Here is a 12,891-nt window from a genome sequence, read left to right on the forward strand (position 1 = left end):
TGGGTCTGGTGCTGGGCTGCAAGTGCCGGTATTCCTCAGTTAGCAGCGCTGAGTCTGGTGTTGGTCTACAACTCCCAGCCTCCCCCAGCCTGGTGTCCTCCAGAAGTGTTGCACTACACTCTCAGCATCTCAGAGTCAGCCCTGGTAGCTGTGGGATGCTGGAAGTTGTAGTCCATGCTGGTGGGGGATGCTGGGTGTTGTAGTCCACCCCCTCTGGAGGGCACCAGGTGAGGACAGGCTGCCGGCAGGACGGCAGAGGTGGAGATTTGGTGTTTATTTTGTTCCTGGAGTTTGTGTCCTGCTCCGTAGTTCCTCAGGAGTCTTTACTATTTAAAAAAAAAATGTACTTGGTATCAGTAAACAATAGCAAGATCCATAAAACGACAAAACACAAGAGCAGAGAGCAAGGCAGGTTTAAAAAAAAAACAAAAAACCAGAAAGCCAAGATCTAAATGCTCTGGGCAAGTAAAAAGGGGTTTCCTTTGGTACCAAAAAGAATATAAATTTGGCACCTATTGAACCTCCCTGAGTAGGGTGCTCAAGGGTTGGGGCGCCAGAGGGGTCTCTGAAGAGTTCTCTCATACCTGCTTGGAGTCACCGGGCACAATCCCCTGGGGAACTCATGCAGGTGCTGTAGAAATGTTCTGTCGTGTTCCTTTCAGCGGGCTGAGTGCTGGATGAATTGTAATTAGGCTCCAGCACCAAAGTACCTCAGGTTTGCTCTGGCGGCCTGACATGCATAAATTAAGTGAGGTGGTTCCCGTGGCTTTATCTCCATACCACGAGGTGGCCTCACCTGTTCACTTTCCCCACATCAGGCTGCTGGCCAAGGGACCGGGGCTGAGCAACAGGTGGCAGCTGTGAGTGCTGCGTTAGCGTGGACGGACTGCTTTGCTGGGCGAGATCCAACTTCCCTCCTAAACCAGCATTCCTAGTTTCACAAGCAGCTGTTGACAGGGATGCAAGTCTGTGCAGGGAAGGGGGCCTTTTAACAATTGCTCTTGAGTGTGGTGTGGTTTGGTTTGGTTTGAGGTAGGGTGGGCAGCAGGAAGTAATGAGGCCAGAAGAGGATTTGGAGTATGGTCTTGGGAGGTGGGTGGGGGGAACACAACACAAATTACAGTTGTAGGGCTTCTATGAAGTAGTCGGGGGTGGGTTGTGATGTCAACATTAAAGGGTCCCGAAATGTTATCAGGGCACTTAGGAACATCGGAAGCTGCCTTCTGCCAAGTCAGACTCTGGGTCCATGTAGCCTGGTATTGTCATCACAGACTGCCAGGGATCAAACCTGGGACCTTTTGCATGCAAAGCAGGGGCTCCACCACAGAGCTCCAGCCCCCTGAAAATGCTATACAGAGACTTACAGATGTAGCATGTCAACAGTGCCAGATGGCACCTTGGTCAATAGGAACATTGAAAGCTACCTTATCCAGAGCCAAGCCCTGGTTCCATCCAGCCCTGGGTTGTTGGCACTGACTGGCGGCAGCTCTCTCGCCAGGGTTTCAGGCAGGAGTTTTTCCAGCCCTACCTGGAGATGCTGCCAGGGATCAAACCTGAGACCTTCTGTGTGCAAAGCAGGGGCTCCACCACTTGGAGAATATGAAGCTTCTTTTGACGTTGTTGTTGTTATTATTATTATATTAGTTTAGTACTTGGATCTCCCTGGTGAATAGAGGCATGGCATTTTAAGTTTGCTTAGGAGTTTCTCAGTTGTCTGTCCTTTGTTTGAGCCAGAAAGCATACCAGCCTGTTACAGCTAGCATCTGATAACCCTGCTTTTGTTCAGAGTGAATGAGCTTTGGGTGAGTTGGTGTGAGGCCTGCTCTGAGCCACTGTTTCTAAAACCCCACCGTTCCTGACTTCCTTCACTACCATATTCCTACACACCCTGCCAAAGGAATTGGTCCAGTTAAAGCTATCATGCAAGTCAGTTTGGACCTTTGCAACGGGATTCTCCCCCCCCCTTTGGATTTCTAAGCTCGTAGACTGGGTTTGTTTGGGTTTTAAACATTTCATTGTACTGACTGTAGTGTTTGAGATGCTTTGTAAACAACACACATCATTGATTTCAAATAGCAGTTCTCTGCAAGTTTTGTAAAATATTCCTTAAAAGTCTTGTTTGCTTTAAAATAAATTTTTGGAAGGGATGTTGAACACCATAAAGAATACCTTAAAAATGAAAACCAATCTAGCTGCCTTACCTGGAAGCAGCTACCTTACCCAACAGTGCTTAAAATAGGCTACATCTGTTTCATAGAATTGTTGAAATGAAAGGAGCCATAGGAACATCAGAAGCTGCCTTATACTGGCTCCATCTAGCCCAGTGTTGTCGACCCCAACTGGCAGCAATGGCTTTCCAGCATTTCTGGCAGGATTCTTTTCCTAGCCCTACCTGGAGATGCTGCTGGGGATTGAACCTGGGATGTTCTGCATGCAAAGCAGGGGCTCTACCACTGTGCTGTGGTCCTTTCCTTGTAGGCCTTCTAGTCCAAACCCCTCTCAATGTAGGAAATGCAGAGCCAGAGCGTCCTCAACAGATGGGTGTCCACCTCTGCTTGAAGACTTCTAGGGAGGGAGAGCCCACCCCTAGTAATTGGTTCCGTTGTCAAACTGCTCTTACCGTCAGTACGCTTCTAATGTTCAACCGAAATCTGCCCTCCTGTAATTTAGGCTTGTTAGATCTAGTCCTGCCTTCTGGGGCAGCAGGGAACAAGTCTTTGCCCTCTTCTACACGGCAGCCCTTCAGATATTTGAAGAGTGCTGTCATGTCCCTCCCACCCTCAGCATTCTCTTCTACCAGCTCAGTGGTACCCAGTTCCTTCAGCCTTTCCTCATCGCACTTGGGTTTCTTCTTTGTTTCCCTCCTGTGAACCCGCTCCAACTTACCTACTTCCTTCTTATAGTGCAGCACCCAGAACTGGACACAGATGAGCTCTGACTATTGCAGAATGAAGTGTAACAGTTACAGTTCTTGTGACTTGGAAACAACAGCGTTAATAACCCAGTGTAACATCGCATTAGCCCTTTTTGCAGTTCAGCTTGTGATCAACTCCAATCCCAAGACCCTATTCACATGTACTGCTGCCAAGCAGGTATCTCCCTCCCCCTCTTATACCTGTGCATTTGATTTTTTTAAAAATCGAGATGTAGTGGTTTTGGCCCAGCTTCCCATCCATTACAGTCTTTTTGAATTTTATTTCCGCTTTCTGACATGTTAGCTCTCCCTCCCACTTTTGTGTCATCTGCAAATGCAATAAGGATTCCTTCCACCCCTTCATCTAAGGCACTGATAAAAAAATATTGAAATGTTCCAGGACTAGGATGGAGCCTTCTCCACCCCACTCCTTCCAGAGTGATGAGGAATCATTAATGAGTACTCTTTGAGAATGGCTTTCCAGCCAGCTGGGAATCTGCTTGACAGTATTATCATCTAGCTTGCATTTAACCATTTGCTAACTAAAATCTCATGGGGAACTTTGTATTGCAGCAACATATCACAAAGTGTGACGTTATTTTGCCTTTCTAGGAACGCTGTTCAGAGCGGAAGAAATCCCAGGAGCCCAGTCGGGAGGCATTTGGAAACCTGATGCTGTTGTCTCAAATCCGGGCATATTTTTTCTTCACATGCCCTGGGGAGTGTTGCTTTGGGATTTCAGGCGTGCATAGTAATCCAGTGCAGCATGGAGAAACATTTTGATTCATGTTTGAACTACTGTTTCTCAGTAGCCATTAGGATCGTAATATACTGAAGGGCAGTGTTGCAAATAAGATATTGAAAGTTACTAGCCCACATCAGTGTTTGCTAACCTTCCAGCCCACACATGCCTACATTAGTTGTTTGGCATACTCCCGTGGCCTAAATATAAGAAGAACCAATGCTTTTCTTATCGACATGTGCTTTCCTGCTTTGTCACCTGCAGGCAGTTCTACGTTGTCCAGGAGACCAGAAGAGTGCCTGTTAAAAAAGTCTTCTTCAGGGCTAACCTGACTTTAGTGCATAGCCCTGTTAATTCTGATGAGATGCCAGGCAAAGTATTGACACTCACTGTAGCGTTAAGTTTGTAACGGTGCAATCCTATGCGTGTCTACTCAGAATTAAGCCCTGTTAAGTTCAGTGGTGCTTACTCCCAGGTAAATGTTACAGGATTGCAGCCTAAGCAGCTTATGTTTAGCAGGTTATTGCATATCATCCCATCAGAATCATAAGGACGTTTCCACCCTGATGAAGTAGCATCAGTAGCATTTGTTCGGTGAGCCTTTTCTCTTGATGGGCTATCTTCTATTTTCTACTTTTTGTGAGAGGAGAATTATCTTTTAATAATTGTAATTGAAATTATTTGGCAGCAAGTGACAAGTGAAGCTAGACAAGTTTAAGAGTACATTGTCAGTAATGTGGATTGGTAAATTTTCCACTACTATATTTTTCCATGGGCTCTCCCCACCCACACTTTTAGAAATGCATTGTTTCATAAAATAGTGGACAACTAGAATGGATTCAGTGCTACTCAGATCTAAAACCAGAGTTGTAATTCACTTTTTTTCCAGGTCGCTGTCCTTAGGAAGTGCATGTATTTATGCATACAGCAATTCAGAAAGTTAAAATTGGTATGTGAACTGTCTTCGGGGCCTTAAATTTTTCTCTTAAAATCTAAATAATATAAAGGAAGTATGTGCTAATGGGTTGTCATTTGAAATATTTGCAGGTATTAAAATAATAATGATCCAAGCAAATGTTTACATTTCTTTGAATATAATGTTTAAACCAGGCTTAGTGTATTTTATTGAATCCCACCAACCTCCATGAAATATTTCAACTGCTTTTGGCTAATAGAAAAAGGGATGCTTTCAGGTATTTCCTGAGAGTCACTTTCAGATACTTATATGGCATGTAAAATTAATATGACATGCTTCTAAACTAAGCCTTTGCTTACACAATTAATTGATTTATTTTGAAGATTTAACACCTTTCCTTCCCATCAAATGATTCTCAAGGCGACTTAGAAGCAACAAGTTGTGGCAGTATGAAAACCCCAGAAAGAACGGGCAATTCCTGAGTCAAACCATGCTTTCCTTCAAAGAAACATGCCAAATCAGATCCCCATCCTTTTAGGATAGTGGAAAGTTTCTGGAAGATATTCTGATTTAGAAGTGTCCAGGAAACCCACAGCACTGATGGATGAGAAGTAAAAAATATTGCCTGCAACTCTTGAGACATTTTCCCCACGCTATAGAACACCGGCCAGTGGAAGATAATGCTTAAGGCTACATTGATTTACTTTACATCCTGCCTTTTTTCTTTTGCGAGGAACCCAAGGCAGCTTGCATAGTACTCTTCCTCTCCACTTTATCCTCACAACAACTCTGTGAGGTAGGTTCGGCTGAGAGGGACTGACCCAAAGTCACCCAGTGAGCTTCATGGCTGAGTGGGGACTAGAAACTGGATCTCCCCAGTCCAGTATTCTTAACCACTACACCACACTGGCTCTGAGGTGGCTCTTCTGTGAACAATGGTGATGGCATGGAAAGTAACCCTGAGCAGATACATAACTGAAATACACAAACTGCAGGCGGGCGAGGAAGCAAATGAACGGATTGTGTTTCATAGAACACTTAACTGTGGCCTGTAGAACGTTCTGCACCAGTATTATAATGGGAACAGCGTAGAGCCGGGGGCCCATCCCGTTTTGCAGACTTTCTGGGGGGCTGCATTCCAGTAGTGGGCGGGGCCATGGGCAAAAGGGGACTGAACCAAAGGCGAAAGGGGCAGGGCCAAAACTACCAGCCTACTTTTGATTCAAGCTCTTACTGCCCGTAACTGGGCCATAGGAGAGGTGTTTCAACATTTTAAAATAGGGGGGAAATACTGCACAAAAGCTGGGAACCTGTGGTTGGGGGGAAAGGGCTGGAGCCAGGGAGAAGGGATATGGCCTTCTGGGAAATCCCGGAGGGCTGGATGGGGAGGCCAGGTGAGCTGGATATGGCCCCCCAGGCCACAGGTTCTGCAGCCCTGGCATGGAGCATCCTTCCCCATCCTAGTGCCCTTCGTGTAATGGGAACTCTCTAACTGTGTGTGTGTGTGTCTCTCTCTCCCCATTGCAGTGTGTGTGAAGACGAGCCAGTTCCCACAGCATCCACCGATCGTCCTACACGGAGTATCTGACCCGGCGAGACATCTGCGATGCAGCCTCCGCCACAGGCAGCCCCAGCAGGGTCAGGTGGCCCGCCTCCCCTCGCGACGTCGGGGAGCATGTACTGGCGGAATGGCCTGTTCGGCAGGCGGACAAATGCACCTGCCTCTGCCGCAGCTGGGCCAGTGCAGCCTGTGACAGACCCGTTTGCCTTCGGCAGGCAACCCACGCAGAGCTCCCCGTTAGTCCACCCAGCCAAAGGGGGTCCCCCTGTTCTGTCGGGTTACTCTCCTCTGGCATTTCCTCCGCCCGCTTTCTCCCACCCTGCACATCTGCCCAGCGGGGAACATTCTCATGGCTCGAACCTATCTCTACCAGCGCCCACCTCTCATTCCGGAGCAGATGGCACGTTCTCAAACACTGCAGCCCCCCCGTCATTTCCTGCGCAACTCACAAACAGTGTGGAGGCACGTCCAAATGTCGAGTGCGGCACTTGCTATCCCGCGGGACAGCCTGATTCCGTGGGGATGGCTCCTGGCAGTTCTGTCCGGGGACACCAGAGTTTGGCTCCCGTGCCAGACCGGCCACCAAGCGAGCAAGAAATCGGCAGCCATCCGAGTGACCCTGGCTCGGTACCCACATCCTTGCCTGCCTTCCTCCCTGTGCAGCACACTGTGCCTCAGCGGGTGCCTGCCCAAGGCAGCGTGCAGCCCCAAGGTCACGCTTATTCTCCCTGCTTGGAGCCCCTGTCCCAAACTGCCTTTTATACTCAGTCCGCGCTTGGGATTTCCCAACTGGGTCCCCAGCAAAGCCCTCTGCAGCACCCCGCTGTCCAAAATGCCACGCAGACACCGTTGATGTTTGGGGACGGGTCTGGCGTGACTGCCCCCCACCATACTGCGTGGCAGAATGCAGGAGGGGCGAGTCCTTGGCCAAGTCAGCTTCCTCAAGAACACTTCTATTTGCAGCCCCTCGAAACAACCTACCCTTCCAGCAATCTGACTGCTCAGGAAAACAGCCCATTGGCCCAGATGCAAGGCACATCTGAAACGGCAAGCGGGCAGTGCCCAGCCGATGCAGACCCAGGGACGGTCTCGATGTTTTTCAAAGGAGACGAGGCTGAAAACGAGGAGATACTTTCGTCGGAAATAACCGAGCAGGCTGGGAAAGCTGATGGCGATGCTTTCCAGCAGACGATGGGACATACGTATTACCAGCCACTACATGCGCACCAGATCCCAACAGCTCCCTTTTCTCCAGCACAGGCTAATCCGGTTTCGGTGGCTGAGGCTTTACCAAAGGATGTCCAGCATTCCTTCAGAACGACAGCGATGCAGCATGATGCCTGGGCCGGTGAAAACCTTGCCTTCACTAGCGAATATACACCTGTCCTTGCTGATGCTGGTGGCCGCATCGGCCCGCAGTACGAAAACTTTGAGAACCAGGAGTGTGTCCAGAATCAAGAGGTTCTGCCCAGCGAGCCACCGGCCCAGAGCTGTTCATCCCCGGGTGCTGTTGCCGATCCAAACAGGTACGCCTTGCTGTTGGGGCCGCCACTTCTGAAGAATAGCTTGGGGAGCCACCTGGAAGGAGGACCAAACCTCGAAGCCCCCGACTCATTCCCTCAACCCGTCCGGCCTGACAGCGTCTCATCCAACTACAGCAGCCTGAGCCATAGGAGTGTTTCAAGTTCTGCCTGGCCACAAGAGCTGGGCACGTTCATCCAGCAGGAAAGTGGGAAGCCCGAGGAGTCCTCGATGGGCTTCTTCAAGCAGATTGATTCGTCCCCTTTGGGAGGAGACGCGAGTGAGCACAACCCTGGCAAGAGTTATCGCAGCAGTCACTCTCAGGCGCCCACCCCAAGCCCCCCAAAACCAATGGGAGTCTTTCAGACCAGCGCAAACAGTTCATTTGAGCCAGTCCGCTCCCATGGTCTGGGCATCAAACCTCCGGAGGCTGACCAGGCGAAGATGGTGGCTGAGCTGAGAGAGAATCGCCCGAACCAAAGGAGTACCAAGAAAAGCCCAGCCATGCCAGTTGCCTCCCCAGGGAATCTTGAGCATCCTCCTGATAACCTAGAAATGCTTTTCCTGCCCCAGGCCCACCCTTTGCCTCTGACAGCTGCAGGCAACCCTGGAAACTTGCTGCAACCCATCGGTGGATCTGTGATGGAAAACATGCAATCCGTACCCGAGAAGAGACCATCAACCCGGGCTCAGGGGACCATTAAGAAGTGCGAGAGCCCAGCCACGACACTCTGGGCGCACAGCGAGTTGCCCAATTTTGGGGGGAATGTGCTTCTGGCCCCGGCGGCCCCGGCGGTGTACGTTCCAGCCAAGCCCACGACAGTTCAGGTCGTTCAACCCCCGGAGGAAGGGTTGCCTGGGCAGCAGCCAAGCAATCCAGGCTCCGTCCTCCCTCCGCTGTCTCAGGCCACGAACGTCTCTTCTGAGAACCTGGAGAACCCTCCCAAAATGGGGGACGAGGAGGCACTCTGCTCTCAGGCAAGTTCAGGTTATGCAAGCCTGCTTTCCTCTCCGCCTACAGAGGCACTTCACAACCAGCCGATCCTGATTGCCCAGCCGAATCAGAGCTGTAGCTTGGCTCAGCCGGTTAATCTCTCTCTGGCTAATCAACTGAGCAAGAGTGAAAAGAATCAATCAGCGAACGATCCTGGAACGGGCAGCGGGCCCTTGTCGGGCGTGCCCGGTAGCGGAAACCCTTCTGCAGAAAGTGTCTCGCTGCCCGGCTCTTTTGTGCATGCACCTGCTGCTTCTGCTCTCCCAAATTCTAATTTCTTCCAAGGCCCTCCTCTGAGTGCTTCTGAAATGACTTGCAACTCCTCTGCAAACTTGCTGGCACAGCCTGCCTCTCAAGTCCCACTCAATTTGGTTCTGGAAAGTCAAAAGGGCCCCAGTTTGGAAGGGCTCCCTCCTGAATTTGCTAGCCAGCCTGGGGCTAATGCTGCTGGCTCCCATGGCAACCCGAGTGCGGGCTTAGGCGGTCTGGGGCCTGCAGGAGGGGCTGGTAATAGCCATCACAATAGGACTAAAGGCACTTCAAACAGCCAAGAGCTGTCCAGAGGGCTTGATTTTACAGTCACCAAGACCCTGGAGCACACCGCCGTGGGAAGTTATACCCAGGTGCATAACCCGTCTCTTCCTAATCCCCGGGGGTTTCCTCAGCCGCCTAGTCAAGCAGCACCCAGGGCTCACGACCCACAGCATTTTTATCAACAGGTAACGAAAGACAGGCAGCCTCCCATGCCATCGGGTGGCGCCCCCCCCTCGCAGCAGCCGATGCAGGCCACCTTGCCATCGCAGGTGGTGCCCCCGCAGCAGCCCCCAGCTCCTCCGACTCTCCAGGCACCCCCTGCAAATAGTCCTGCTCCAGCACCGTTCGAAGGGAATTCTGCACAGCCGCCGGCGAGCCACGCTCAAGCTGATGCCGATAACAAGCAGGGGTCCTCAGGCCTGCCTCCTGCCGCAGCAGCTGCGAGCACCGGTCAGCTGGCTCGGCCCCCCTCTCGGCAAGACCAGCCAGCCCCGCAGCCTTCTCAGACACCTCACAATGCCTTTCCTCCGCAGCCAAACCCCTACTACTACTACCGGCCCCCATACGATCCCTACGCGTCGGCATATCAGCCGCCTTATCCTCCGGTGGATCCTCGGGCAGCTCATCTTTACTACCAGGTAGAGCGGCACTTAGCTCTCCTCTCGTCCAGCTCTTTTTCTGTCTGTGCCATCGAGAGTTGTGATTGTGGGTGGGATGCTGGCTGGGGTGGACTTGTTATGGGGAAGCCCAAGAAAGCACAAGAGGGGCGGGTGGAGTATTTGCTCCGTGAAAAAGGGGGGTTCGCTTCAAGTTTGAAGTGGATACTGTTGTCATGCTTGGTATGGGGAGGGAATCGTTACTGAAGGGCAGGCAGCCAAGTAGAGATCTTCCTTCTGCTGAATAGCATGGGGTTCAGCTCCATGTGCTTTTCCCAGGTATGTGCATGCAACAGCTTCTGCTGGAAACGCAGTGATGGACTAGGAAAGCAATCCTGTGCCCCTAGACAGCATCAGAGGGAGGGCGGAGACAGTGCTCCAACCTCAGAGGAAGGAATCAGAGCTCCACCCCACCCCCCTTGCAGCTGGCATAGAAAGAACATGGGCGGGAGGGTGATGTTGCCATCATGCCCTGCTTGTGGGTTCGTGGTCAACAGCTGGTTGGCCACTGTGCGAACAGGATGCTGGACTAGATGGACCCTTGGTCTGATCCAGGAGGGCTGTTCTGCTCTCCAAGGTCAGGAAAGTGACCCGGGGAGGGGGTAAAGGGGGTGCTTCAGTGGGTGGGGAGGGAAGGAGACTGGTGAGGCCAGGATATGAGCTGTCCTGAGGCCTCTTCAGCCTCCTTCCATCCCCTTCCGAAGCGTCCCAGCTAGATGGGCAAAAAAGCCGGACTAGTGAAAATGCAGGGTGGGAGGACAGGGAGGCGAAGATTGCCTCCACCACTCCTCCCATTCTGCACTGGATGCCCGTAAGCCTCCGGGTTCTTGGATTTATGGTCACTGTAATAGGATGGTGCCCTCGATCAGGGATGTTGAACCTCAGGCGTGCAGTCCCACTCTGGCCCTCCAGGGGTCGCTGGATGGCCCCGCCGCTTTCCTCCGGCTACTGACCATTTGGTGGTTTCCCAGCGCTTGCCCCCTTCTAAAACATTGAATTGCCCCTCCTAAGGCTGACTTGCTGGCAGGAAGAGCTTTAAGCTAAAATATGCTGGTGTTTTTGACCCCAACCCTGTGACCCCACCCACCACTGGAATGTGGCTCCCAAGAGCTTCCCTGAAATTGAATCCAGCCCTCAGGCCGAAAGAGATTCAACATCCCTGGGCTAGGTGGACCCAGCTTGGTCTGATCCAGTAGGGCTAACATGGAGTTGTCTGTTCATTCCTTTTCTTCGGATTTCCTGTAATCTGGATTGAATAGGTAGCGTAGTTATGGATTAATGCAGGGCTGGGCAGAAGCTAGATCTCCAGATGTTTTGGACTTCAGCTCCCAGCTGCCCCTGCCAGCATGACCAATAGTCAGGAATGCTGGGAGTTGAAGTCCAAAACATCTGGAGATCTAGCTTCTGCCCAGCGCTGCATTAATGTCTGGAGGAACTTTGACCTGGGGCAAAAACCTTGGCTTGAGATGGTCTTTGAATCCATTTCAGCAGTTTGGTTGCATGACTTGAAGAACTGGGACTGTTCACTGATGAAATTATCTTGAATTGATACGTTGATGAGTCAGTGGATTAAATTTAAAGTGTTCATAGTATCAAACCCTCCACATTGGTCCCATTCAGTAAAAACGGATTAAAAAAAGCTATGAGCCATTGGCCTGGTTCACTCATCACAACAACCCAGGGTTGTTATGAACTAGTGAGTGTGCTAGGGCATGTTGCCAGATGCTTCCCTCCGCGAGTGGAAGCAGCTAAACCACCCAGGGAGGCTCCATGGGGAGACAGCAACTCTGGCTTGTTTCTTCCGGGACAACCCAGAGTTAGAAGCCAGTGCTTGGGTTCACACAACACAAGAAGCCAGAGTATGGGTTGAACAACCCATAGTTCACAACTCCAAAACAAACCATGGGCTGTCTTCATAGGTTCATGGTTAACAAAGCATGATTTGTTAGCATGACTGGGTTCACACAGGCAAGGTAACAACTCACGGTTCTGTTACAGCCCACACTCAATTCTGGCTTGTCTGGGAGGCATGACAGAAGTGTACACAATCATTGCGCTCATGTCCTGCTTGTGGGTTTCGCACAGACCTCTGGTTGGCCACTGTGGAAGCAGAGGGCTGGACCAGACGGACCGTGGTCTGATCCAGCCTCAGGGCACCCCTTCCGTTCTTACAATTCTGAAACTTGCTGCTGAGTAATATAAAACCCCTTTGCTCCAGCAGGATGTGTTTGGCCGATACGACCCTCCCTACCATCTGTATGACAGCGCGGCTGCCTACCCTGGGAATTACCGGCACGTGGAGCCTGAGCGCCCCAGCTCCAGAGCGAGCCACACCTCCGACAGGCCTCCGTCAAGGTGTGCAGTTCCCAGATGCGTCTCGCAGAGGTGTTGTGTATCTATCCCTTCTGAGAGGCATTTCAGCCCCCTCTCCCTCCTCTAGCCTTTTAAAATAACTTCCTGAAGAGGAAGGGGCTGCGTCCAAAGCACATTCAGAGTTCATGCTTCCCCTTATTGCTCTGCAGTAGCTTGCCTGTCTTCCATGTTGTTGGCTGCAGTTGAGGTTCTCTTCCCCCTGCAGGGGGTTGTGTATCAGCCATCGGTACTGCTGTTGGTACCTCTTCATCTGTGGAAGTACCTGCGAAACCTGATGCTTCCAAAGACTGCGAAGGAAGGGTGGGCTCCCACGTAGGGAGAAGGGATCCTGCCCGCTCAGCGCTGGGTCCCTGGGCAGATGCTGCCTAAAAGTTACTGCTACTGAGCAGGAGCTCTAGAAACGTGCAGGTTCTAGAAAGAAAAGTAGACTTCTTGCCAAATGCCCCTGCCACGGGCATGTGCAGTATTCGGGGAATGGGTGGGGACTGCAAAACGCTTTAGCAAAGGTTGAGTGCTTGTGGAAAGGTCCTAAATGTTGGGAAGAAATGAGAGATTGGAAATGGTTTGGGCTGTTGATCAAGAAACAACCAGTTAACAACCACAAGTAGCACAATGTTGCATCTTTCAGTGGTGGCGTACCTCTCTCTGTGTCTGCTGGTTTTATGTCTCTTCCAAACAAA

General features: G+C 51.1%; 1 protein-coding gene across 8 annotated transcripts in view; it reads left to right on the top strand.

Annotated features, from left to right (window-relative positions):
- Positions 1-6,100: 6,100 nt before the first annotated feature.
- SEC16A (SEC16 homolog A, endoplasmic reticulum export factor) overlaps positions 6,101-12,891 on the top strand; it is a 44,246-nt gene continuing 37,455 nt past the window's right edge. For 4 of the 8 annotated variants that reach the window (XM_084820656.1, XM_084820658.1, XM_084820653.1 and 1 more), the window contains exons 1-2: positions 6,101-9,820; positions 12,057-12,193. In XM_084820656.1, coding sequence (XP_084676782.1) covers positions 6,179-9,820; positions 12,057-12,193 — 3,779 coding nt within the window. In that variant the 5' untranslated portion in view covers positions 6,101-6,178. The remainder of the gene's footprint in view (positions 9,821-12,056; positions 12,194-12,891) is intronic. The other 4 variants (XM_084820657.1, XM_084820654.1, XM_084820659.1 and 1 more) reach the window with 3 other exon arrangements.

Source organism: Heloderma suspectum, chromosome 14 (assembly GCF_057233095.1).
Source record: "Heloderma suspectum isolate Gila_16-S chromosome 14, 16-S_ref, whole genome shotgun sequence".
NCBI classification, from domain to species: Eukaryota; Metazoa; Chordata; class Lepidosauria; order Squamata; family Helodermatidae; genus Heloderma; species Heloderma suspectum.